Consider the following 27,052-nt stretch of genomic DNA (forward strand, 5'->3'; position numbering starts at 1 on the left):
TTTAAAATATGTAAGAGTTCTGTTTCCAATAATATGTTAAAAGAGGTTACTTGAAAACCTTCCAGCTAAAAAGGACTTAAGATGCTTAAAAAGTTATTTTTTTAATCTCTTAAAATCATTAAAGATATGACAACACTATAAGAAATCACCAGGCGAAAATCATAGAAAGACAGAAGAGAGATCAGATAAACACTAAAGTCAAATTTTCCCTGAAGGCATTTGTCTACTGAAGGCAAACTTGGTGTGGTTTTGGATACTCATGGCGCCAGTAGAAAAGAAGTTTAAATCTAGGGCCTACCCAATATAGACAGTCCAGTAAAGACCCTGGTTCCCATAAAGCTGGGACCCAAAGGGCTGTATATTCAGAGTAAATGAAAACCCAAAATAAAGTCACCCTATATTCCCACTTTCACTGGCACAAGGAAAGTTGCCTTAAGACTCTACAGACAAAGAAAAAGAGGACAAAAGAACCTTAAGAAATTGTTATTCACAAGCATGCTGTCAAGATTTATAAACTTGAGTCTCATCACATGAATGGTTAAAAAAAAAATCTCAAGCTTGGAACTGAGTTTAAAGCAATTTTCAGCAAGGAAATCCAGAAAAAAAAATGTCCATGACCTATATGAAGAATTATAAAACTTTATTGAAAGCCACTTAAAAAGACTTAAGAAGACCTAGAGAGATAACCCACATTCAAGAAGGGAAAGATTTAATATCATAAGGATATAATCCTCCCCAAATTGTCTACAGACTCAATGAAAGTCGAATCCCAAGCACAACAGAGTTTTTCATAAAAGGTGACAAAGTTATTTTAAAATTTATATGAAAAAATTAAACACAAGAATCACTAACACATTTCTCAAGGAGAAAATTAAGTGGGGAAAGGAGGTTATTATAAAGCTACTAAAGGCCCAGTGCACGAAAATCGTGCACGGGGGTGGGGAGGGGTCCCTTAGCCCAGCCTGCACCCTCTTGCAGTCTGAGAGCCCTCAGGGGATGTCGGACTGCTGCAGAGGTGGGAGAGACTCCCGCCACTGCCGCTGTGCTTGCCAGCCATGAGCCCGGCTTCTGGCTGAGCCGTGCTCCTCCTATGGGAGTGCACTGACCACCCAGGGGCAGCTCCTGCATTGAGCATCTGCCCCCGGGTGGTCAGTGCATGCCATAGCGACTATTCAGTCGATTTGCATATTAGCCTTTTATTATATAGGATAGAAATTAAAGCAGGATAGTACTGGAGGAAGAATAGATAAGTTGACCAATAGAAGAAAATGTGTATGTCAATATGTGCTTGCATCTTTGACAAATTACAGGGTGAACATGGAAAAAAATTCAATGGGAAAAAAGTGAACAAACTATTTAATAAATGAAGCTCCAAAACTGGTTATCTATCCTCCATAAAGAAAAAAGGGAAATTGAATCTAGTAAAAAAAAAAAAAAAAAAAAAAAAAGGTCAATTCTAATGGACTCAGAACTTATACATCAAAATCAAATTTTTTAAACTTTTCAAAAAAAATTTGGCAAATATTTTGTGATTCTAGAAGAGACAAGTGCTTCTTAAAATAAGACCCCAAAAGTAATAACCATAAAAAGAAGTGTTAAATTTATGTATATTAAAATTAAGAAATTCTTCTCATCAAAAGGTACCCTGCAGGAAACTAAAAGGCAAACCAAATTGGAAAAAGGAATTTGCAACATACAAAATGAACAAAGAATTAGTATACGCTATGCAGGGGTCCTCAAACTATGGCCCGCGGGCCACATGCGGCCCACCGAGGACATTTATCCGGCCCGCCAGGTGCCACTGCCTGTCCTGCTTAGCAGCCGACTCGTCCCAGGCCCGCAGTGCGCATAGGAATTTGTTCATAGTTGTTTTTTTTAAACTACAGTCCGACCCTCCAATGGTCTGAGGGACAGTGAACTGGCCCCCTATTTAAAAAGTTTGAGGACCCCTGCAAGAATCTCTTTTTTCTTATTTTATTTATATGAAAATATCCCCAAAAAAATATGGGCAAAAGAACAGGCATTTTCCAGAAGAGGAAACATATATGACCAATGAACATATAAAGAAATGCTCATATTTATTAGTAATTAGAAAAATGTAACTCAATATACAAGACTGAACTTATTTGGAAAAATTAAGAAGTCAGATAATACCAAAATTTATAAGGAAAAAATAGGGAAATATCTACCCTAATATAGGTGAGGAAAGTGTTAAGATGTTAAACTTCTTCAGAAAACAATTTGGATATTCACATATTCCATGATTTTGCAATTCAACTCCTATACCAGAAAGCAATTATCATACAATCTGCACTATTTATAATAGCAAAAAAAAAACTAAGAACAATACCAATATCCATGAACATGATCATGAGTAAATACATTGTTATGCATTCAAACAGTGTAATGGAATAGCAGTGAAAATAATTAAGAGTTATGTTCAACAACCTGAAGGAAGCCGAACAACTGAAAAACCTCAAAATATTGCATAGTTATGATTACATTTTTTTTGTTGTTGTTTATCCTCACATGAGGATATTTTTCCATTGATTTTTAGAGAGAGTGGAAGTGTGGGGAAAGGGCGGGGAGAGAGAAAGAGAAACATCTATGTGAGTGAGACACATTGATTGGTTGCCTCCTGCACATGCCCTCACCAGGATCAGGAATCAAGACTGCAACTGAGGTACGTGCCCTTAACCAGAATTGAACCCAAGACCCTTCTGTCCATGGGCCAATGCTCTAACCATTGAGTAACCAGCTAGGGCATGATTACATTTTAAATAATCTGTAAATACAGAAAACTAAACTGAATGGCAAAATTGTAAAGAAAAGGAAAGCAAGGATTGCACAAAAGCCAGCAAAGTGCAAGGATTAAGGGAAAGGAGAGTGAGGCAATCAGGAAGGGAGAGGCATGAGGGGGCTTCTAAGGTGGTCATGCTCTTTTATTGTGTGTCTGGGTGGCGGAGGACACACCAGTTTGCTTTGTAACTTTTCTGAAATGTGTACATGTTTACTTATATGTTTGAGTATATGTATGTGACAATTTTATATATGTGTGCATGTATGTATGTATTTGATGTTCTGTTCAAATATTAATAAATTTTGACCACAATAATACCTGGGCAGATGTAGGCCTTTCTTGAGGATTTTCTTTTAAACACCTTTTAATTAACTTCTCAACCATAGGCCACGGGGCACAACCATATTCTTTAACTGGATCTAAAATATTCAAAAACATGCTAGGACATTAGACAAATCAGAACATTTATTTTATTTCCACTCAGTGTACATAAAAGACCCAGATATTGCAAAACACTGATTTTTGTAATCCTATATTAATTATGAATCTACTTACCACAAAAGCTAATTTTGTTAGCATTATCTCTACTTAAGACATTAAAAAAGATATATGGATTTTTTATGGTTAAAAAAAAAAGACACTAATACCAACTGAATAAAATACTATCTTTTCATTCCACAGCTGTATTTCAAATAGACTGAAAACATTTTTGTTCGTATAATAATTAGACTCCTATGGAAGTACTTTTTATTTGAATATTAATCCTCATGTCCCCACAGTCTGTTTGTACACATTTGCTTTTTGTGAGAGAGATGCCACTCTTCTGGTTGAAGTAAAACAGAAACCTGGAAACTTTGACTGGAAAGCTAACTGGTAAATAAGGGACATGACCCAGATTGTGTCAAAAGTTTATCCAAATGAGAATAAATTTCCTTTTGCTGGGAATCTTTAAAGATCCCAAAAGGAGAAAGCTAAAACTATATCCCTGTATGTGGCATATAGTGTACTCTCAAAAATATTTCTTAAATGACAGGAAAAGCAGAAAATAGGGGAAACAAATAATAGATATTTAAAAGAGTACTTTGTCCTGGGAGCTGAAGTAATATTCAAAGAATGAATGAAAATTTCTTACAAGCATGAATAATCATTCAAAATGAGACTTGAACTCATTAAATACCCATTTACTAATTCTTATAAATATTTACTACTAAAAATTATTATTATAAATAATTCACACTTCCATTCCTGCATATACATTATTTCACTCCAAGATAATGAAAACAATAACTCCAGGCAAATGGGCACATGGTAACTTTTTATGGGAACAGAAGTCACAACACCTGAAGTTTGAATAGCATGATCCTGTTCTGAGTATTCTTCTACATATACATCAAATAAAGCAATATTAATTTGGGATTTATAAAAAAGCCTAGCTCAGCCAGTGTTTCTCAGTGGTTGAGCATCTACCCATGAACCAGGAGGTCATGGTTCTATTCCTGGTCAGGATATGTGCCAGGATTGCGGGTTCAATCCCAGGTAGGGGACAAGCAGGAGGCAACAGAACAGTGATTCTCTCTCATCATTGATGTTTCTATCCCTCCCTCACCTTTCCTCTCTCTAAAATTAATAAAAATATTTTAAAAATAAACTAAAAAACCTAAAACTGCTACCATACTCATGTGATTTTTATTTGTGTCACAGATTTAAGAATATTCATGCGCTAAACAATTATCATCTGTGAAATGAATGAGGTACACAACTACAATTAAATAGCTTTTTTAAAGGATATTTTTTTAATCCATTGAAGATAAATAAAACTTACCTGGTAATTTGCCTTGTATTGCCAATTCATCAAACTCATTTGGAAACTTCAAACCCTCTGCTATTCTACCTCCAGTTGTCAAAATGTCATACAGTAGTAAACCAAATGAATAAACATCAGCCTGTTGGTTATAAATTACATTTCCTCTAGCAACTTCAGGTGCACGAAAGCCTGAAAATAAACAGATATATTAATAAATATGCCCAAACCAGAGCTCATACACCTAAGGAGACATATAATTAGGCATCTATGCTAATGAAGAGTCTGGGAGATGAGTTCTAAACTAGGTCATGTCAACTCTATAAGGAAACCACCTTGATCAAGCAATTAAGAGTCCTGTCCCAGGACATTTCACCCCAAGGTCGATCTTGAAGAATAATAATGGTAAGCATTCAGTAAGGAATTATTAAGTAATGTTTCAAAATTGAAAAAATGAAACTTAATAGAAAAATATCTCTATTATTTTTCTCATTCCTAATACTAACTATTCTCAGGGAAGTGTTTCAAACAGAGAAAGGGGCAGGAGGGAGATTTCTAGACTTCAAGTCATATTAACTTGGCTAAAATTCTAATGCCTTCATCATTTTGAGAATGTGTGACTCTGTTCCCTCTACCCAATAGAAAAATAAAAACGAAACTATGTCTAAAACAAAGTCCCTCTCAGGAACTTCTAACGTGTGGCCAGGCTGAGAACCCCTGCTCCACACCTACTGAAGTAGCACTATGAAGGATACCACCCATTGAATACATTTTCTAAAGCTCTACATGTTATCTAATATAGAGCCAGAATTGAAAAACACTTAATTAAATAACCCTTCATCTTCCATCTATCACTTAACCCATACCAAATTTTCTGAAGGTATCTGAATAAGTCATTTTATTCCTTTGTACTTTTTGCCTGGAATGTCTCCTCCGACCCTTTTTTATTCTTCTTCTTCTTCTTCCTTTTTTCCCAAGCCTTCAAGCTTATTTTTGAGATATAAACCCAGAATCACCTTCCCTAGAAGGAAGTCTTGATAACTTACAGCTCAGGGAATCACTGGCTCCCTGGGGCTATCACCAGACCTTGAACTAGATCTCCTCCTGACACTGACACAATGCTTTATAATTATTTGCTTCCAGCCTTATTTCTCCCAGCGGAATGTGGGGATGGCAAAATTTACACTTATTCATGCACATTCCAAAATTCACCACTAGAGTAATTGTTAACATACTTGGGACAACTGCAATATGCCAAGCCTTGTTCTATTATATGCATCATTTCCTTTTTACCCTCAGCGACCCCATGAGATAGGCATGATTTTCCTCATCACAATTTACAGCAATGAAAACTGAGCCCCAGAGAGTGAATCTTGATGAACCCCAAACAGCTATTAAGTAATAGCACCAGTTTGGTATTTGGTAAACTGTCAATAAATTATTGCCAAATTCATGAATAAATAAATAAATAATAAATAAGGATCATTTTCCCTTGGAGAATTATCAAAATAATTATGTTGAAATAATTGGTAAAATATGATTCATTGTCTAAAAACTATTTTTAAAGAAATATTTTTTCAAATAAGCCTAATTTAACAAATGTAATGAGTATATAAAGAAAATAGTCATAGATCAAAATTATGAGCTATTTATAAGCTGTGCCTTATATCACAAAGTGCACAGAAACATATATTTTCTTTCTTTTTCACTTTCAGAGAAGTATGAGTAGAACATGTTACATAATCTCTATCAGATGATAGTGAATAACCAGAGACCAACATTTTTATTTACCCAAAGACTGTTGTATTTCTATGGATGAGTTGAAGCCATCAGTCAGCAATGATCTCAGTCAACAGTGCAACTATCACAGGACCCAGAACTGTCACCCCCAACAGGATATAATATATCCATTTGTCTGAGTTAAGGTTAAAGGTCTCCAAGTTACTTCAAGTTGAAAGATATCTCATATTTATCTTTAAAAATGTGGACACACTGCACTGTGGTCCCTGCCAGTACCTGAACTGTTTCAGAGTTATGAAAAAGGGTTTGTGAACCTGAACTTGGCTTGCCTCATTTTTAGGTAGAGGTCAACAGTACCCAGGTTAAAACTTTTGCTGTTCCTTTTTACAAATATCTCTGGAGTATGTAAACGTTGTAAAAGTCCAACTTTTAAAATAGAACTTGACAAAAAATATTCTCTCTTTTTGTTTTGTTTTCTTTCCCCTGGAATGTTACATCAGTTAATTTTTTTGCCCTACAGAATACAACGATCAAAATTACAATGTACTGGTCACAGTTCTTCACACAGTAAGCCTAGTTAGTATCTGCATTCGGTGAGATAGGCTTCGGGGTTTTCTTCATGCTCCTGACCTCACAACTGAAGACACTGTTGCCATCTTGAGGGAATTGTCAAGGAAACGGTCTCCCCTACCTGGTGTGCCCTCGGATGTTTTGATCCCCATTCTGCAGCAGTACTGAGCAATCCCGTAGTCAGCAATCTTTGCGATGATGGCAGCGTTGGGATACAGGGTGAAGAGCAGCACGTTGTGGGGCTTCAAATCCCGGTATATAATCATGGCCGAGTGGAGGTATCTGCCAGAGAAAGGCACGGGTCATCTTATGAAAGGGTGATTGTATTATTATAAATTTTGTCAGGATTCCCTTACGTATGTATGTCCATTATGCAAAACATTAAAAATTCTGTGCTAAGTTTGACCCTCAAAGTTAAAAGATATTGTAGAAGGAAGTCCAATACTATAAAGCAAACGTATTCCTTAAAAATAAAAACACACACAATAACATCAAACCAGGTCAATCCTTATTAGTGATTTATACTTAAGGCACAACCACTTGAAACAAATTACCAGTTTCATATACCTTAATAATTACTTAAAAGGAATGCCCAATTCCTTCAATGATCACATGAGTATTTTTATTAGTTTAAAATGTAAACATGTTTAATAAGAGTTGATGGGATAGTGTTGTAACCCCCATTTACTTAATAGTTTTGCTTTTCTTAAAACCATATAGAAGTTTATCTCAGATTTTTAACATTCTCTTTATTCTATTTCTCTTTTGATATTTATTTTTACTGACTAAAATGCTTCCTAATTTTTGGAAAATATTTTCTGCTTTTCAATAGTAACAATCAAAATAAAAACCCTTTTCTAGCTTTCAATATTGTATCCTTTTGACCTAACTTACTTTAAACCCGATTCCACTGTAAATTAAGGTTGACAATAACATTTTGGGTAAGACTTGGAATACGTAAAACATTTTCCTGGGAAAAGTAATACTGGGTGATGTTGAAATCTTTCCTTTTAGACTGATCCATAAGCAACTAGAGCTGGATACTGACAATAAAGTTAACAAACTACTTAATATAAAAAATAAAATAAAAGGTTTTTTGTTGTTTTTATTTTATTTTATTTTTTCCATCTCTGCAGCCACTGTGGAAAGCATTATGGATTTAGTTCAAAAAATTAAAAATGGAACTGCCTTATGGCCCAGCAATTCCATTTCTGGGAATTTACCTGAAGAAACCCAAAACACTAATTTGAAAAATTTGAAAGAATATACAGTGAGTGGCCAGATTATTATGATCTCTGAACACATAATAATCTGGCCACTCAGTGTGTGTGTGTGTGTGTGTGTGTGTGTAGGCCCGGTGCATGAATTCGTGCATGGGTGGGGTCCGGCCAGCCTGGCCAGTGGGGGAGGACATGGGCGGTTGGCTGGCCTGCCTGCTGGTCGAACTCCTGGTTGAGGGGACAATTTGCATATTAGACTTTTATTATATAGGATATACACTGAGTGGCCAGATTATTATGCATTCAGAGGTCATAATAATCTGGCCACTCAGTGTATGTACTCCTCTGTTCATTGCAGCATTATTTGTAAAAAAACTAAAATAAAGCTTTAATCTCAACCAGGTCTTGTCTATTCTGGAAACATGGCCTGAGGGCTACTACTGTGCTCCAGCTACTACAGTAAGTCAATTATTTTCCCTCCTTATACATTCATAAAATTCACACTTTCTCCAACTCTGTCTTCTCTCTCCTATGCTGTCAAATACGCTATAAATCTCCATGTAATCTTCCAAGTTTATCATGACCGACATTGCAAGAACAATTTTTCACAGTTCTTAATAGAGATAAATATAAACCCTTTGTTTGTTTCTGGTTTTTGGTTTGGGATCACATTATATCAGCAAATATTTATTCCATTATCTAGTACCAATCACTGGCAGAGGGACCAGGAGGAGCAGAGAGGAAGCAATACCCTGAAATTTCCATTGCATGATGGCTCAGGTGTATGCATCATTTAATTACATCAACTAATGCAGTAGGAGATTCCCTTCCCGGATGTAGTTAGGACAGTTGACATTAGGCCTATTCATTTTGGTATATGAATTTTTGGCTGAAAAATAAGATAAATGTACTAATGAAATTGACCTTAACAATAAGGAATGGACATGAAAGAAAAATTTACTAAGGGCTTACTAAAAGGCCATGAGTCACTCTTGCCCTGCTGAAGAGAAAGCTGGGAGATTAAGAAGAAAAAAGTTAAAGCCAAGTAATGCATAATTGAAGAACAGCCAAATCCTTCATAATGCATGCCTCTTACAGAATATTTAGACTATAGACTCTCAGAATTCCTCACAGAGGTTAAAAAAATAGTTAAACTTAATTTGGAATAATGTCAGTAGGAGGGAAAGATTATCTGGGCTAGTTAAAATGTTCAATTATAGAATTTAATCTTTAAAAGTACAGTTTTAATCACTTTTAATAGACTAGCAAAATAACTTTTGAAATCTTAACAAGTGCAGATCTTGCCTTCCTAAATATATTTCAGCCACAATTTATGCATTGTGACAATTAGCATTAATAATTTTTTTTTATTTTAAAAACTAGTCTAAACACAGTCCTTCCTTAATCATGACTACCACCAGTGTATGCTGAGGGGTCACGATCTAGAAGGAAAAATGGGGGCTCTAACAAGGTTGCAGAAATGTGGGGAGTGCAATGCTAGGGAAGCCAGAGGGACAAAAGCACAGAGATAAGATAGCAAAGCAGACTCTCGCATTACACTGTCAATTTTCAACTGATAAGAGCAATATCATTTCTACTTTTCCCTCTTCGGCACCCAACACCAAGTCTTATGTGGAGTGGACTCCAGAAACATGTTACAGAGGCCAACCATTCACAGTGCTGTTGAGCTTCATTGCAGAGATGGTGTGTGTGTGTGTGTGAATTCTAGAGGAAAATGAGTTCTCTGGGCAGACAACTTTGTGGGAAAAGAGGAATGGCAAATGCAAAGATAGACATGGATGTCAATGAAATACCGAGACATTCAGCATGGCTAGAATGTCGAGTCAGGGCAGCGGAGTGGCAGGAGGCCAGGGAGGCAGGCACAGGGCATACAGAAAGAGTTTTGAGGCTACCCCACGGAATTCAGATGTACTTCGTAGGGAGCCTGGGACAACCAGGAAATTTCAGGCATGATTAGATTTTTCTTTTAGAAGAAATATTCTGATAATTTCCTGGAGGCACTAAACCAAGGCAGCAGCAGTAGCATAAAAATAAACGAATGGGATAAAAAGATAATGTCAAGTAGTATAAAACCTGGTGGACAAATGGATACTTACTTTTTGGGGATGGGGTTGGTCTGGATATGACCACAAAGATTTTTGTTGGCAAGTAGGAGATACAAGAGAAAAAGCAGATTGATAGGAAGCAGAGGTAATAGAGAAAGTAAATGCAATTTTGAAGGCACTGAAGCATGGGCATTTATGGGAAGTATAGGTGGCTATGTCTTCATTGGTAGTTGAGAATTATGACGAAGAGCTCAAAGGAGCAGACTGGATTAAAGATGTAAGTTAATAGTTGAAGGCAAAACTGTGGAACAAAAAAATATGTAATGTGAAGAAGTTCTTGCATGTCACTTAAAACAGCTCCACCATTGAAGGACTCCAAAGAAGTGTGGTTTCATTGCCTCTTTCTACCTCTGTAGTTAGGCTCTGTACTAAAATACACAGGGTGTCCCCAAAGATATATGCACACTTTAACAGCTGATGGCTGTTAAATGAAAATGCAATGTCTTAATAAACACTGTCTTTATAATTATTTAATATATATATGCATTTTTGGGGACAACCTCTATTTGGAAAGACAAACTTTAATGCTGAGTTTTACTTAGTGCTGGTGGGAGATTGATAACTACTGAAATCTACTACCCTCTTGGGCACAAGATCCAGAACGCTGTCTTGACATTATGCTGAGAACAAATCAAGCAAATTAGAGGGAAACAGGCGAAAATTTCACTTACTTCATCAGAAACTACTGGATTTGTTTTCTAAAGGAAGGACTCAGAGAACCCGAATAAGTTATTTTAGAGAGGAGGTCTTTCAAACAGTGGTGAATAATAAAAATAACAATTCTCCATGTTATAAAACTGAACTTTGGGGAGTACGTGGAAGAATTAGGGTAAAACTAGGATGTGGAGTTAGTTAAATTCAAGCAACGTGACCCAGGCAGCTCTAAAACACAGCCTACTTGCACTTTATCTGGATTAATTTAACACAAGGGTCCCCCTGGTGTTCAAAAGCAGGTATAGCAACCCCAACCCAAATCTGCATTCTTGTTTCATTTACTGATTCCATGTTTTACAGTGGTTTCTGGGCTCTTTCAGAAAGAGCAATCTACTTGTTTTATGCGCTTATTATATTCTCTACATGTTACTAAGAGTTACGTCCTCTTGGCTGCTTTGGTTTGGTTTGTTTGTGAGCAGTGTTTATTTGTTTTCCTCAGTGTCCATTCCATGTACATTTCTGGATATTGCCCAAAAGGAATAGACACACTCTTTTAGAAGGGAAGGGAAATTTGTATCCACTGCGTGGCAACTATGGCCAGGCACTGTTTTTGTTTCTCCCTCCCTCCTTTCTCCCTCTCCCCCCAATGCCAACACATATTACTGAGGCCCCACTGCTCTAGGTGCTGGGGATGCAACAGTGAATAAGATGCAAAGTTCCTGCTATTGTGTCACTTAGACTCTAGTGGCAAAGACAGACAATAATTTTTAAAAAAGTAAAAACAAAGAATACCAGTCTGAAATGAGTGGTATAGGTTACTAGAGAGACAGGGGATTCAGGGAATCCTGTCTAAGAGAACTGAATGAAATGAGAAGCGAGCCAATAGGATATCTAGAGTCAGAGATTGCTGGTGGAGAGATGAGCTGGTCTAAAACCTCTGGCATATTCGAGAAACCTCAGGGAGGTGAGGTGCACAGTGACCAGAAAGTGAGGTAGGAGAGGGTTGAAAACAATAATCAATAAAATATGTTAAAAATAAAATAAAATAAAATCACAGATACAAAGTGTGTGGAGCAGTGATTTATCTCAGTCCCTTTTTTTTTCCTTATATGTTTTTATTGATTTCAGAGAGAGGAAAGGAAAGGGGGAAAGACAGAAACATCAATGATAAGAGAGAATCATTGATTGGCTCCCTCCTGCACACCCCACGCTGGGTTCGAGCCTGCAACCCAGGCATGTGCCCTGAAGGGGAATTGAACAGTGACCTGGTTCATGGACTGACGCTCAACCACTAAGCCATACTCGCCAGCCTACCCCACTTCTTTTAACTCCAAAGACCACAGCCTCTCCACTCTGCTGAGCGCCTCTCCACCGACGGCAGGGGTAGGTGTGCCTCGGAGACACATTATGATCCAGAACAACCCAGGTCACTCTAGTCCCTTTCAGAAATATGGGCTCATCTTTGCATATTGCAATTACCCATGATAACTGACACTTTCCTTGATACTTGGAATGCTCGCCTTTCGTTTTTTAGAGGAAGCAGGTAAGTACAAGATCATGGGCTCTGGAGCAGGACTCCTGGGTTCAAACTCTCTACCACTAGCTAGGAAGCTCTCCATGGTCTTTGTACTCTTGTTTTATCAGATTTTAAAATCAATCAGGAAATGGTCGTTTTTCACCCTTTTTTTTTTTTGGAATGTTACTAGGACACATGGTGAGTGGGAAGTGCTATTCTCGGAGCCTTGGGAGTAAGTGTGGGCTAACACTCGTCATACAGTGAAGAGAAAACCACATGAGCACATGAGTGATTAAATACCTCAAGCCATCAGCCACATGGAGTGCGATCCTGTGCTGCAGCGTCCTCGTGAGACTGGCTTTGTCCTGCTGCAGCAGGCGGTCCAGGGAGCCCTTGGGGGCCAGCTCCATCACCAGCATCCGGGGACGAATCCCAGCCGCCAGCAAAGATATTAAGCTGGGGTGGTGGTGGTGGCAAAGCACCACCAGCTCCTGCAAAACACAATCATTTCAGAGGAACAGGACATCAGCTCTGACCCAAGTGTCTCCTGCCTTAAGTGTGTCAATACCCTGAGCATGGTTTTCACTGAGTGATTAAATGATAGGAAACTCTGTTTCTTCTGTGAGCTTTTTTACATTTCCCACATTTTGGGAATGAACAGCTGGTTTTTGAAACTATAGTATGAAGCAACATTTTAAGTTCTATTTTTCTTTCCTCTCTGCATTCATCAGAACATTTAATTCAGGGACAGTACACACCTGTGGTCATGCTAACAGGTCATGTTAACCTTCTCAAGTGCCGGATTCTGCGTAGCCACTACTAATCCACTGTAACTGCCTTGTGAGGTACAACCTGCCTGTCAATCTCTGATTTGATGAGAAAAGTTTAATGTCGAAGTCCACAGAAATCTATGCCATGACCCTCTCCCCAAAACTCCACAGATGTAGATGGCATCACTCTCTCCTGAACACTCTCTGATGACTTCCCATACTCTTAGATTAAAATGCCATGTACTGCCATGTACTGAGAGTCAACCCAGGAACCAAAAAGTCATGGGTTCTAGTCCGTCAGAGCCGCATGCCCAAGTTGTGGGCTTGATCCCCGGAGGGGCGTGCAGGAGGCAGACCATCAATGATGTTTCTCTCTCAGCGACGGTTCTTTCTCTTTATCCTTCTCCCTTTCTCTCTCTCTAAAAAGCAATACAAATGTCTTTTAAAAATGTAATGTATTACCATGTTTATTCATGGACATTTAAAAAAATCCTATGTACTTATACAACCTTCATGGCCTGGCCCGATCTCACCCTGGCCCACCTCTCAGACCCCATCTCCCTTCTCTCTTCTCTTCGTTCACCACTCCTCTGCCATGCTGGTGTTCATTCAATCCCCGACACCCATCCAGCTCCTTCCTTACAGCCATAGGCTCTGTGCCTTTGCTGATCTATCTTCCTATAAATCGCTTTCCCCTCCACAGAGCTGAAGGCTTCTTGCCATTCAGATCTTAGCTCAAATACTCTCACTTCCTCAGAGTGACCTGTCTCAGATCGCCCTTACTAAAGCAGTCCCCACCTGCAACAACCTCTTTGCAATCCCAGAAGCCAGAGATGCCATTTTAGCTTGAACAGAGAGGTCTCCATTCCGATACCATGTTTTTTCTAGACCACATTGTGTGAAACTTTATAACCTCCTTTATGATATTGCTGCTTTTTTAATTCCACATGCTTCATTCTGCCTATTTCACTTTACACTGAAACTGTCATTTCGATGAAATTTATAGCCTAGCTGATTTTAAATGGATTCATTTTTCAGCTGTGATTTCTGCAGAAGCTCTGCTTGTTAACAACCAGCTTATAAGATGGGAAGTATCAGTGCCAACGGCATCTATCAGGAAACCCAAGTGTGGAGAAATCTGCCAGCTGAACGAGAAAGGCTGAATGCCCTGAGAGGGCTTTTCCAAAGACACAGGCTCCAGACAACAGCTTTGAAGATAAAAATCTTTTTTCCCCTATGTCTGATTAGCTAAGTTGGTGAAAATTGATGAGAACGAGTCAAATTAGCTCTATTTTCTTTCACAGACAGAAGCCTAGTCCAAATTTTCTATTCTACAAAAGCAGCTCTAGAAAACAGCAAAACAATGTAGTCAATCAGCCGCAATTCCTGACCACTGGCAGAATGACCCTCAAAAGGTAGCACCAAACACTAACATGTTTTCATTTGACTTTTTTTTAATTTTAATTATTGATTTATTGATTTTGTTTATTTTTAATCCTCACCCAAGGATTTTTTTTTTACAGAGAGAGAGAAATATCAATGTGAGAGAGAAACATAGATTGGTTGCTTCCCGTAGAGACAACACTCTAACCAACTGAGACACCTGGCCAAGGCTCCTTTTTTTTAAAAAAAAAAAAAAAAAAAGAAGCAGCAGCCCTGACCGGTTTGGCTCAGTGGATAGAGCGTCGGCCTGTGGACTGAAGGGTCCTGGGTTCGATTCCGGTTAAGGGCATGTACCTGGGTTGCAGGCACATCCCCAGTGGGAGGTGTGCAGGAGGCAGATGATCGATGTTTCTCTCTCATCGATATTTCTAACTATCTATCCTCTCCCTTTCCTCTCTGTAAGAAATCAATAAAATATTTTTTTAAAAAGAAGCATATTACTCACATTCTACTGTTTCTTTCTTTTTTTTCTCTCTCTCTCTCTTTATTGATTAAGGTATTACATATGTGTCCTTATATCCCCCACCCCAATTCTCCTCTCCTCCACTCGTGCCCTCACCCCCCTGGTGTCTGTGACCATTGGTTATGCTTATATGCATGCATATAAGTCCTTTGGTTGATCTCTCCTACTTACCCCCACCCTCCCCTACCTTCCCTCTGAGGTTTGAGCATCTGATTGATGCTTCTCTGTCTCTGGATCTGTTTTTGTTCATCAGTTCATGTCGTTCATTATATTCCACAAATGAGTGAGTGCACGTGATATTTATCTTTCTCTGACTGGCTTATTTCGCTTAGTATAATGCTCTCCAGCTCCATCCATGCTATTGCAAATGGTAGGAGATCTTTCCTTTTTATAGCAGCATAGTATTCCATTGTGTAGATGTACCACAGTTTTTTAATCTGCTCATCTGCTGATGGGCACCTAGGCTGTTTCCAAATCTTAGCTATTGCAAATTGTGCTGCTATGAACATAGGGGTGCATATATCCTTTCTGATGCGTGTTTCTAGTTTCTTGGGGTTTCTATTCCTTCTACCATTTCCTTGGTTCACCTAGCTGTCTACGCACTGATCAGTCCTGTATACATTTTTAGTGTTCTGATTTTCAAAGAGTTCCCTGAGCACATTACCAAAAATTTGAAACATACATTGAAGACTAATGACTTAGGCTGAAAAATCAATTTATATAACAAGTTGTTTATTAGCTATTCCTTAGAGCAGTGGTTGGCAAACTGTGGCTCGTGAGCCACATGCGGCTCTTTGGCCCCTTGAGTGTGGCTCTTCCACAAAATACCATGTGCAGGTGCGCATGTACAGTGCGATTGAAACTTCGTGGCCCATGCGCAGAAGTCGGTTTCGGCTCTCAAAAGAAATTTCAATCGTTGTACTGTTGATATTTGGCTCTGTTGACTAATGAGTTTGCCGACCACTGCCTTAGAGTAATAGTGTGACTTCTAGTACTAATAATTAAAATTACTCCAGAGTATTTTGCACAGACATAAAATTATTTTTATTATTTAGAGTAACTAATATATTGTAACTGTGCATTTTCTAAGTTATTTAGATTCAGATTCAGGTACAAAGTATTTTTTTAAATGAATCAAGGGAAAAAGAAAAAATGAACAAATTCAAAAATACAATTGATTTCTGGTATAAGATGGCAGATTGGATTTTCTCTCTCTTCTCACCCTGTCTCTCTCCCTCTTCCTACTGTCAGGAAAAACTCAGAAAAAAAGAAATAAATCCCCACCAGTACTCAAAACACTCTGGTTATGCATTCAACATCCAGTCACCCTTCTTTCTTTCTAAGAATACTTTGATTTTTGCTGGGGCATCCAACCTTCACCGATGCAGTCCATCAACTTTAGGGGGAACTGACCCCATCTCCAGCCTTGGGGAAAGGTGGGGATACTCTAAATAATACCACCTTTATTACCATAGTGATTGGTTCAGTGACACATAAGCCAATCAGCACACAGCATTACCCTGAACATAAGTGCTTGTTGAGAAAAGAAAATGTGATTTAATTGAGGCCAAGAGAAGTTTTTAAATGGGCTATTGTGCATAAATTTTGATTCCTTTGAAATACAAGACCTCAAAAGAGGTACCCTTTTTCTTCTGTACATGTAGTATGTAACTATGAAGCCTGAAAACAAGAATTATCAGAAAACTGTCTTTTCTTTGTTTTCAACAAGATAAACACAAAACTTTTTTCCTCCATGAAGAGAGGACAAAGTGAGATTTCATAATTAAACTTAAATAAACTTTTGGGGAAAATGTGGTCAGCATTTTGCATTTTCACAAACATGTGCAATACAAGAGTTCCAGGAGATTAACAGTATATGGTTGAATTTGGTAATGATGTTGGATTTCTTACTTGTCTTAACAGTCTAAGTGATGTATGTTTATTAAATATCTTTACAGCCACTTCGTCTCCTTCATAGATTGCTCGATAAACTGATCCAAAACTGCCGTCACCTTTTGAAAAGAAAGTACAAAGCACATAAGTTAATCTGTCTAAGCAGAAAAACTAAACTGTGTCTGGTGTAATTATACCTGTTGTATACTTGAAGATAAATCCGACCCGCTTGTTTCATTGAATCCAGTCTCCTTTAATGATTCCTCTCCCTTCTTCTGCTCCATAAACTAAGATGGGCCTAAAGGTCTTACCCCTAGTTTTCCTGTCTTCCATCTACACACTCCCCACTCAATGACCCCATCCACTCCCTAATTAATCTATCCCTACAGACAGAGGATTTTCACAGTTTCACAAACTACCCCCTGAACTCTATTTACAAATTTGTGCTGGAGATTTCCACTGACATGCTCCTTCAAATCTCACATTCCAACAAAAGGCACATTCATTATCTTTTCTCCAAACTAGTTTTTATTCCACCTTCCATAGCTGATAAAAACAAAACTCTTTTTGTGGTTAATTTGGAGTCAAAACTGAAAAATTATCATAGCTCTTTGCCCCATGCCTAGCATCAAAGCTAACTGGTAATCCACTTTGTCTTTTTTGAGACTGAAAAATGGCTGTGTCACTCATTCAAAAACCTCTTTATCTGCCTTCGAAAGCCTGGAAATTAAAGAAAGTGCAAGGACATATTTTATAAATATATGTGCTTCCATGCTAGTCTCATCCTCATCTCAAACCTAATCTACAAGACTGTGTGCAAAGCAAATTCTAGATCCAAAACATAGTACTTTAAAATATACCATTCCAAAGGAAAAAACTATTATGATAAATATATGAAAACACCAAAAACCATGATAATTATATTTGAAAATTTTATAGATTATTAGGAAAAATGCATCCTAAATTTTATTCTCAAACTAACAAAAATAGTTACCTAAGAGAAATTCCGGAGCTTGTTCAAATTCCAATTCATCACTGTTCAACATAATATTTCTAGGCAGGTCAGCCAAAATCAAGTCAGGGGCAATCTGGGATATTGGAAGGGTGAGCCTTGGTTGATCTGGATTTACTAGGAGGTCTCCTGAGAAGTATATAAAAGAACGCATATAAATTTGTGATTATGACTTTCACAAATTTTCTATTATTTCTAATCAGTCATTTAGGTTTTCTTACCACTCCTATTTTTCTCTAGAAAATTTGATAAAGTTTTAAAGGTTAAATTAATATCTATCTATTGGAATTTTAAAACTCATTCCTAGGTTCACTCATTATAAAGTAGAATTCAGAACTGCCTTCGACTATCCAACATCTGACTAGGACATTATCTATCTTTTGCCACATTCATGGAGCACTTATTATATGGCTGACATGTTGCTAAGTTATTTCCATGCATAATCTATTTTAATTTTTATAATAATTTTATTAAGTAGTTTTGATTAGTATTCCCATTTCATAGATGAAGTTATGTTGCTCAATGTGGCAATATTCATCCTCTAAAACCAACATTCCTCTCAATTTAGAACACATGCTCTTATGGGTAACAAATATCCATTTTCCTGAATTTTCACTATAATTGAATGTAGTGTACTCTAACTCATCTCCCATGGATAAGAATAATCTCTACACTTATTATAAAACTCACTTTACAAATATTGAAAGATTGCCAGGAGCCAATTCCAGCATGTCATAATTGCAAGAGTTTCATCGAAAGATTGATGGAACTTGGGGACTCAACAAGGGCTGAGTCACATATGTTATCGCCTGCTGGAATGGCTAAAGGCATTTCCCCAAACCTGAAAAGGATGATTGCTTGCTGCCAGACAGCTCAGGGCATCTTAATCTACATGTTATTGCCTCCTGTTGGCCAAACACCTGAACAGCCACAGGCAATACCCCATTCTGACAATGGATTCTGTAACTAACCCTACCCTTTGATGTGTATATCTCCACCTTTCTTAGGACAAATTGTGTTAATAAAAAGCAAGGGGTCCTGAGACAAGGAGCACTTGGTTTCTTTAGCCAGACTCCTCTGCGCACCGCCCCCCCAAATGCCTTCCAAAATTATGTTTTGTCTCTGGACTCTTATTTAATTTACGCACAGCCCTTTCTCCAGGTTTCCTGAACCCTTCTAGATGCCGGATCAAGACCACCAGCATTAAAAGATCACTTAAAAACATCTGTAAGTTGCATCAACACATACCTTCTTCTGCTTTCTTCATCAAGTCATCAAGTAAGATTTTTTTATGTTCTTCACCATCATTGAAACTATATAATGCCCATTTCTTCAACAAAGTTTCTCCTTCACCACAAATATCAATCTCCAATAAACCAGGAAACCATTCTTCCATGAGAGAATCAATGTGGTCTACAACTTGTCCCAAAAGAATACAGCCTACATAATCCAAAAAAGAACTCATCACCATCCTATTGGAACTTTATTCTGTCACAAAACTAACAAAGAGAAACTATAAAGTTTGTTTGTTTTTAAGTTTAGATTTCTTTAGTGGTACAATTCAACATTTGAATAAATTTCCTTACCTTTTCTACAAGAAGGAACTGTAATTTTTAGGAAACTCTCTGGATGATTATCTAAGACTTCAGATCCTACCAGGCAATAAGCTTCAGGAGACCAATTCAAATAGATGCCTTGTCGCCAATATATTCTGTTTGGGCGAAGTGCTCGTTCTGAAAGAAGTTTAAATGGACCCACGTATACCCATTAATTATTAACTACAAGTAAATTAAAGGTGGGGGAAAAACTGTACCCCCCAAATGACACTAATAGAGATATATTTGCTTTGAAAAAAAAAGTATTGGAATAATGATTGATAGTCCTCATCTTAGATATTAAATATGATGCTAAATATTTTATCCTTAATTTTGCAACAATAGCAACACAAAATGTCCAGTAGATAACCTAAGATAGATTTCAAGTTTATGTTGTTAAGTAGTTTAATATGTGTAACAGATGAAGAAAGACAATCAAAAATAAGTTCTCATAACTTTTAAAAAGAAGTTGGTGGTCATGCTCAAATCAAAACTTCCTGAATATTTTTAATACAATGTAACTACCTAAATGCTGGTTAATCGCAAGCAAGATATGGTTTATCTCAGAATATAGTAACAGTGGCATCATGAAGGCACATGTTTATTCTTTTTTTAAAAAAACTCCTCAGGGATTATGCAGCAGAATGGAACTACAAAATTCTCTATGCTGAATGGTCTGAATGGTCAGGATGTTACACTTCGTTGAGTAAAACTCTCTAACTTTGCAGTGTTCATTGCTAGTTTTTCTTTGTTCGTGTGTGTGTGTGTGTGTGTGTGTGTGCACACGCGTGTGCCTGTGTATGTATATTTAAACCAGTGAATCTTGGTAATCCACCTTTTAAAAATATTGCTTCTAATCTGCTTTGGCATAAAAATCAAGATAGTTATATTTTAAATGCGTCTAAAATATGAACAAATGGGCTTCAAGTGAGGACCTGAGGAATTTTCTTCTTGACTAATTTTACACTTATTTGACCACATGTCTTTATATTGACCAATCTAAAGTTGTATAAGCTTATTTTCTGATTTTCAGGTGCCTTACAAATAAGTAAGCTCTGTGAAAATGGCATGCTATTTTTAATGTGTTTTCCCCCTAACTTCTCTACATATTGTCTTCATTAAATACGTACCTCTACCTGAAAGCATGTAAGGTGAAATTTCAAGTAATCGATTGATTAATCTTGACCAAAATCCCATTGGAAAATAAGGCATTTCATATAGCCGAATGATAATTTCAGAGTTCTCACAATGGGGGAGCTCAATCACAGGCCTGTGGTCAGACAGACTAAACAGAAAAGGACATCATCATTACACAGCTTTATAAAAGACACAACCATGTTGACCAAAGTGCTTTATGACTTGAAATTGATGAATTGAAGATAAATACTCAAAGCAATTGCACGTTTTTCTTTTGCTACATGCTCTTCCTGTTTTAAAAAACCAATGGCCCAACTAGTGTGCTCAGTGGTTGAACGTCGACCTATGAACCTGAAGGTCACAGTTCGATTCCTGGTCAGGGCACATGCTCAGGTTGTGGGCTTGATCCCCAGTGTAGGGCATCAGGAGGCAGCAGATCAATGATTCTCTCTCATCACTGATGTTTCTCTCTCTCTCTCCCTCTCCCTTACTCTCTGAAATCAATAAAAATATATATTTTTTAATTTCAATGGTTATTTAATCAATTCAAATGCATGCTCAGCTATAGTAGATGCATGATTTTTTTCAGTATTCTTATTTATACTAATAAATAAATTGTTATAATTGGTTATGCACAAACAAGTATGAAGCAAGGGATTATATAAAACTTGAAAAGATTGCATGTCCAAAAAAAAGTATACATCTATTTTTAGAATTGGTCACCATCCATCCATCAATGCAATTTGCACTTTTCAATGTCATATTACTTTCTAACATTCCCCGGGTGCTTCTAAAGCAACAAAAAAATTTTCTATAATACAAGGCCAGAAATTAGGCCTCCATTGTGTTTCCCCTCTCCTCTCAAATTCACTGCCACAAATTCTTTTAAAATTCTGATAAAAACTATCTCCCCAGAATTTGTCTAATATATTTCTCTTATTACTCTGTAAGGACACACACACATACACACACATACACACACACACATCGCCACTATTTACCTTTATTAAATAAACAGTTGTAAACCAAATAGTATAGACATAAAATAAGTCACTCTATCTTTAAAATGTCAAATGTAGTGTTTTCATTAAAAGTAAGTGTTATACTTCAGAAGAAAGTTTACACAATAAGCAAAAATAATACTTAGTTTATTAACCATAGATCAAAGTTATTGTGACAATTAAGACAATATAATAGATGGTGAGTTTCTATAGGGTAGTTGAATGTTTAAGTTTTTGGTTTACCTGCTTGGAACCAGCAAATATTCTTCTCCTATTGGCAAGGCAATCTGAAATTTTTCTAGGAGTCTGAAGTACTGTTGTGTGTAGTTCTTTGGAAATCTCTTTTTCTTTGAAAGAAATTTTTCCACACTTCTACGTGAAATAATTCCTTCAGGATGTTTTGGACAGCCTTCTACTTTCTCTGTAAAAATCTGAAAGATTTACACTTATAATCACTGGAATTTACTTTCTGAAGTTTTGAATTTGAAGCATTTTCTGTCAGGTTGCTCAGTGAAAATAATCAGAAGAATTGTAACATTGTCAAATACAACACAGGACCTAACTTCCCTAACTAGCAGCCACGTTACCTAGAAGCCTTCTCCCCTCAAAAAAAAAAAAAAAAAAAAAAGCATCCACTCACAAAAAATTCCCCTCACAAAATTATTATGTTAAGGAAGTTAGATCTGAAATTATGTGAAGATCCTCTAAAGCCAATGAAGTTCAAAGCTTCCCCAGCTCCAATCAACAGATCAATCAAATACCTTGCATTCTTATTACAGTTTCATTAATAATATATTTCTAGGGAAATTATCTTCCAGACTATTTTACCACTAACGGTTTCTAACAAAACTTTTACTATACATTTAGGAATAGAGGCTTGGGAAACTGCTTTTTTAACAAGAAACCCAGGTGATTCTAATGTGGATACTATACTTTAAGCTTTAATCATCATCACAGCAGTTAAAAACGTAAGTCAGAAGAACCCAAGTTCAACACAGGCTCAATTTCTAGTTGTGTGACCTTGGAAAAGGGTACTTAATGTCTTCAAGCCACAGTTTCCTTTTCTGTAAAATCTATAATAATAAAAGCATAATATGCTAATTAGACCGGACAGCCGAACACCTTTCAGACGTCCTTCCAGATAACCTTCCGGACGAAGCCGGGGCTGCGAGGGCCAAAACAAGCCACTGTGGCTGCAAGGGCCAAGTCCCTTGCACAAATTTCATGCATCGGGCCTCTAGTGAGATAATAAAAGTAACTGTCTTTAGATTGCATTGAGATTTCTGGCATAAAAGTCCTCATGTGTTAGCCATTACTATCTACATATTCCTATTCATTTTACTTAGCCAAGTTCATTTTTAAAAGAGGGTTGTACTTAATTTCTTTAGTAGATCTATGTTTAAGGGATACTTAAATAGGAGCAAACATTACTTACATTATGTAGTTGGCTGAAATGTTGGATTGTAAAATCTTTGGGCCCAGGACTTGTCTTACTCATCTCTGTACTAGTATTTCTATTTTGTACACATAATGCTTATTGAATCAAGAAATGCATAGCTGAATTCATTTATTAAGTCTAATAATTTTCTTAAGTCTAATAATTATTAGACTCAATAAATGAATTCAGCAATGTAGCAGGATACAAAATTAACGCCAAGAAATCTATGGCATTTTTATACACTAATAGTGAACTTACAGAGAGATTTAAAAAAAAAATACCATTTACCATAGCACCAAAAAAATTAAGATACCTAGGAATAAACTTAACTAAGGAGGTAAAAGACCTGTACTTGGGAAACTACAGGACACTGAAAAAAGAGATAGAGGAAGACATAAACAGATAGAAGAACATACCGTGTTCATGGATTGGTCAAATGAACATCATTAAAATGTCCATACTACCCAAAGCAATCTATAGATTCAATGCACCCCCCATTAAAATACCAACAGCATATTTCACGGACCTAGAACGAACTTTCCAAAAATTCATCTGGAATAAAAAAAAGACCCCAAATAGCCACAGCAATCCTGAGAAAGAAGTACAAAGTAGGTGGGATCTCAATATCAGATTTCAAGCTGTATTACAAAGCCACTGTTCTCAAAACTGCCTGGTACTGGCACAAGAACAAAGATGTAAACCAATGAAATAGAATAGAGAAGCCAGAAATCGATTTAAACCACTATGCTCAATTAATATTTGACAAAGGAGGCAAAAACATACAATGGAGTAAAGACAGTCTCTTCAATAAATGGTGTTGGGAAAATTGGACAGATACATGCAAAAAAAAAATGAAACTAGACCACCAACTTACATCATACACAAAAATAAACTCAAAATGGATAAAGGACTTAAACATAAGATGGGAAATCATAAGAATATTAGAGGAATCCACAGGCAGCAAATCTCAGACATATGCCGAAGCAATATCTTCACTGACACAGCTCCTAGGGCAGTGGTCGGCAAACTCATTAGTCAACAGAGTGGCAAACTGGGGCTCACGAGCCGCATGTGGCTCGCGAGCCACAGTTTGCCAACCACTGTCCTAGGGCAATGGAAACTAAAGAGAAAATAAACAAATGGGACTGCATCAAAATAAAAAGCTTCTGTACAGCAAAAGAAACCATCAACAAAACAACAAGAAAGCCCACTGCATGGGAGAACATATTTGCCAAAGTTATCACCGATAAGGGTTTAATCTCCAACATTTACAGGGAACTCATACAACTTAACAAAAGGAAGATAAACAACCTAATCAAAAAAATGGGCAACGGACCTAAAGAGACACTTTTCAAAAGAAGACATAAGGAAGGCCATGAGACATATGAAAACCTGCTCAAAGTCACTAATCATCCAAGAGATGCAAATCAAAACGACAATGAGGTACCATCTCACACTTGTCAAAATAGCTATCATTAACAAATCAACAAACGACAAATGCTGGTGAGTATGCGGAGAAAAAGGAACCCTCGTGCACTGCTGGTGGGAATGCAGACTAGTGCAGCCACTGTGGAGAACAGTATGGAGTTTCCTCAAAAAACTAAAAATGGAACTCCCATTTGACCCAGTGATCCCACTTCTAGGAATATATCCCAAGAAACTAGAAACACCAATCAGAAAGGATATATGCACCCCTATGTTCATAGCAGCACAATTCACCATAGCTAAGATTTGGAAACAGCCTAAGTGCCCATCAGCAGATGAGTGGATTAAAAAACTGTGGTACATCTACACAATGGAATTCTACGCTGCTATAAAAAAGAAGGAATTCTTACCCTTTGCAACAGCATGGATGGAACTGGAGAGCATTATGCTAAGTGAAATTAGCCAGGCAGAGAAAGATAAATATCACATGCTCTCACTCATTTGTGGAATCTAATGAACAACATACACTGATGAATAAAAACAGATCCAGAGACAGAGAAGCATTGGTCAGACCATCAAACCTCAGAGGGAAGGTAGGGGAGGGTGGGGGTAAGTAGGAGAGATCAACCAAAGGACTTGTATGCATGCATATAAGCATAACCAATAGACACAGACACCAGGGGGGTGAGGGCATGAGTGGGAGGGGTGGGAGGGCAATGGAGGGATAAGGACACATATATAATACCTTAATCAATAAAGAAAAAAAAGAAATGCATAGCTGATTGAACATAATGATATGCAATGAAAATGCATAATGGGTTGTTAAGGAGTAAAAATTATATTTTTGATGTCAACTGTAATAAAAAAATAATTTTTTAAACAACCTATATTTTGGGATGTATCCCATATTGTACACTTTATAGATGTCCCAGATCATTCTTACAATTTAGGTGGTAAAAAGAATTGTTTGGTGTTTTATTGTTATTAAGTGACTATAACCTTGTCTAACAACTTGTGCTCTGTTCCCAACCATACTTTATATGTTCTCTGTAGCACTTAGTACCACCTGACATGATAAGTGTTTACTTATTGGTCATTTCCTCCCATTAGAATGTCAGCTCCACAGTATAGGGATGCTGTCTTGTCTAGTACTACAGTCCAGGCACCAGAACAATACCCAGAACATAGTTTGAATAAATAAGGTTAGATGAGTGAATTTTGAGAAAATGAAATTTGTAGCATTTTATCCTAGGGTTAGATATATAAACACTGCTATCAAACCACTTTGTCTGAAATCCCAATGTGTAATTTTGGATAAATTATTTTACCCCCCTGTCACTTAACTTCTTCACCTTCAGGATGAGAGTTAATACAGTACCATATAAGAAGGCTGTTCTGAGAAGTAAATGAGATAATCCTTGAAAAGCACACAGTAACCCCGTGTATTTATGTAAGCCATCATTATATACTTACTCTAATTCATTTTACTTAGACAAATTGGTTCTAAAAGAGGTTTGTGCTTGATTTTTTAAATATATCTATATGTGCTACCATTCTTTGTGGTAGTTTCCAAAGATGGACATATCAATTCCTTTTCTCCCTATACATGCATGCAGCTCAGTGCCTCAAGAAGTGGAGTCCATTTCCTCTCCCCTCGAATCTGAACTGGCCTGGGGTTGCTCCATGCACTAGCCTGTGGCATAACTAACATTATACCAGTTCTGGGCCTAGATTTTAGGAGGAGGAGCCATATGTGAGGAGCATCAATACACCAAACTGTGAGCATAGCCTTCTTGGACCCTCCAGCCCAGTGCAATGAGGGAAGCCACTTGAACGACCCTTGCCAAGCTCTTGTGGACCAGACCACTCAACTGAGCCTAATCCACCACAGAATATTGAGAAATAATAAACAGCCGATGTTTTAAGCCTCCAAGTTTTGGGGTATCTTATTAAAAAGCAATAGAAAACTGAAACATTATCTTAATTTTATCACTTTAAAAGACCTACTAATATTCCTTCAGCCTAGTAACTTTTAAGGCTTTCATAAGCCCTTATGCAAGTAATGAGAATTTTTAAAATTCCCTCACACACGTTACCAAGACTTAATTGCCATGCAAAATTTTTAATACTCCACCCGATTAATTCAATAAGCCCCTTTCATATCTTGTATCATACAGTTAAATGAGTTTTGCAAACTTCTCTGTGCGTTGATGGAACCTTCTTTAATAAGTGTAGTGACCTTACAGCTCAGGGCATATAGAGGGAGGGTGGGCTCATTAGCACTTCTGCACCATGAAATTATTCCTGCCCTTGTTTGCTGATTCATAGAGGCAAATATCCCTATTTATTTTTCATGATGGGTGTCAGACAAGTCATTCTTGTTTTCACTTGATTATTTATAGCTTTCATTCTTTATAAACCTCAGTGAAAATGACATTACAATTCACT

General features: G+C 37.2%; 1 protein-coding gene across 2 annotated transcripts in view; it reads right to left on the reverse strand.

The window, feature by feature from the left end:
• The window catches only part of LRRK2 (leucine rich repeat kinase 2), a 151,883-nt gene that overhangs the window by 15,443 nt on the left and 109,388 nt on the right, over positions 1–27,052 (reverse strand). For both annotated transcript variants that reach the window (XM_080663052.1, XM_080663053.1), the window contains exons 34-43: positions 21,985–22,172; positions 20,734–20,888; positions 19,595–19,741; positions 19,257–19,448; positions 17,991–18,137; positions 17,015–17,115; positions 12,728–12,918; positions 7,033–7,193; positions 4,623–4,793; positions 3,119–3,219 (exon numbers count right to left, since the gene is read on the reverse strand). In XM_080663052.1, coding sequence (XP_080519178.1) covers positions 3,119–3,219; positions 4,623–4,793; positions 7,033–7,193; positions 12,728–12,918; positions 17,015–17,115; positions 17,991–18,137; positions 19,257–19,448; positions 19,595–19,741; positions 20,734–20,888; positions 21,985–22,172 — 1,554 coding nt within the window. The remainder of the gene's footprint in view (positions 1–3,118; positions 3,220–4,622; positions 4,794–7,032; positions 7,194–12,727; positions 12,919–17,014; positions 17,116–17,990; positions 18,138–19,256; positions 19,449–19,594; positions 19,742–20,733; positions 20,889–21,984; positions 22,173–27,052) is intronic.

This window comes from Plecotus auritus (assembly GCF_963455305.1).
Source record: "Plecotus auritus genome assembly, chromosome: 3".
Lineage (NCBI taxonomy): Eukaryota > Metazoa > Chordata > Mammalia > Chiroptera > Vespertilionidae > Plecotus > Plecotus auritus.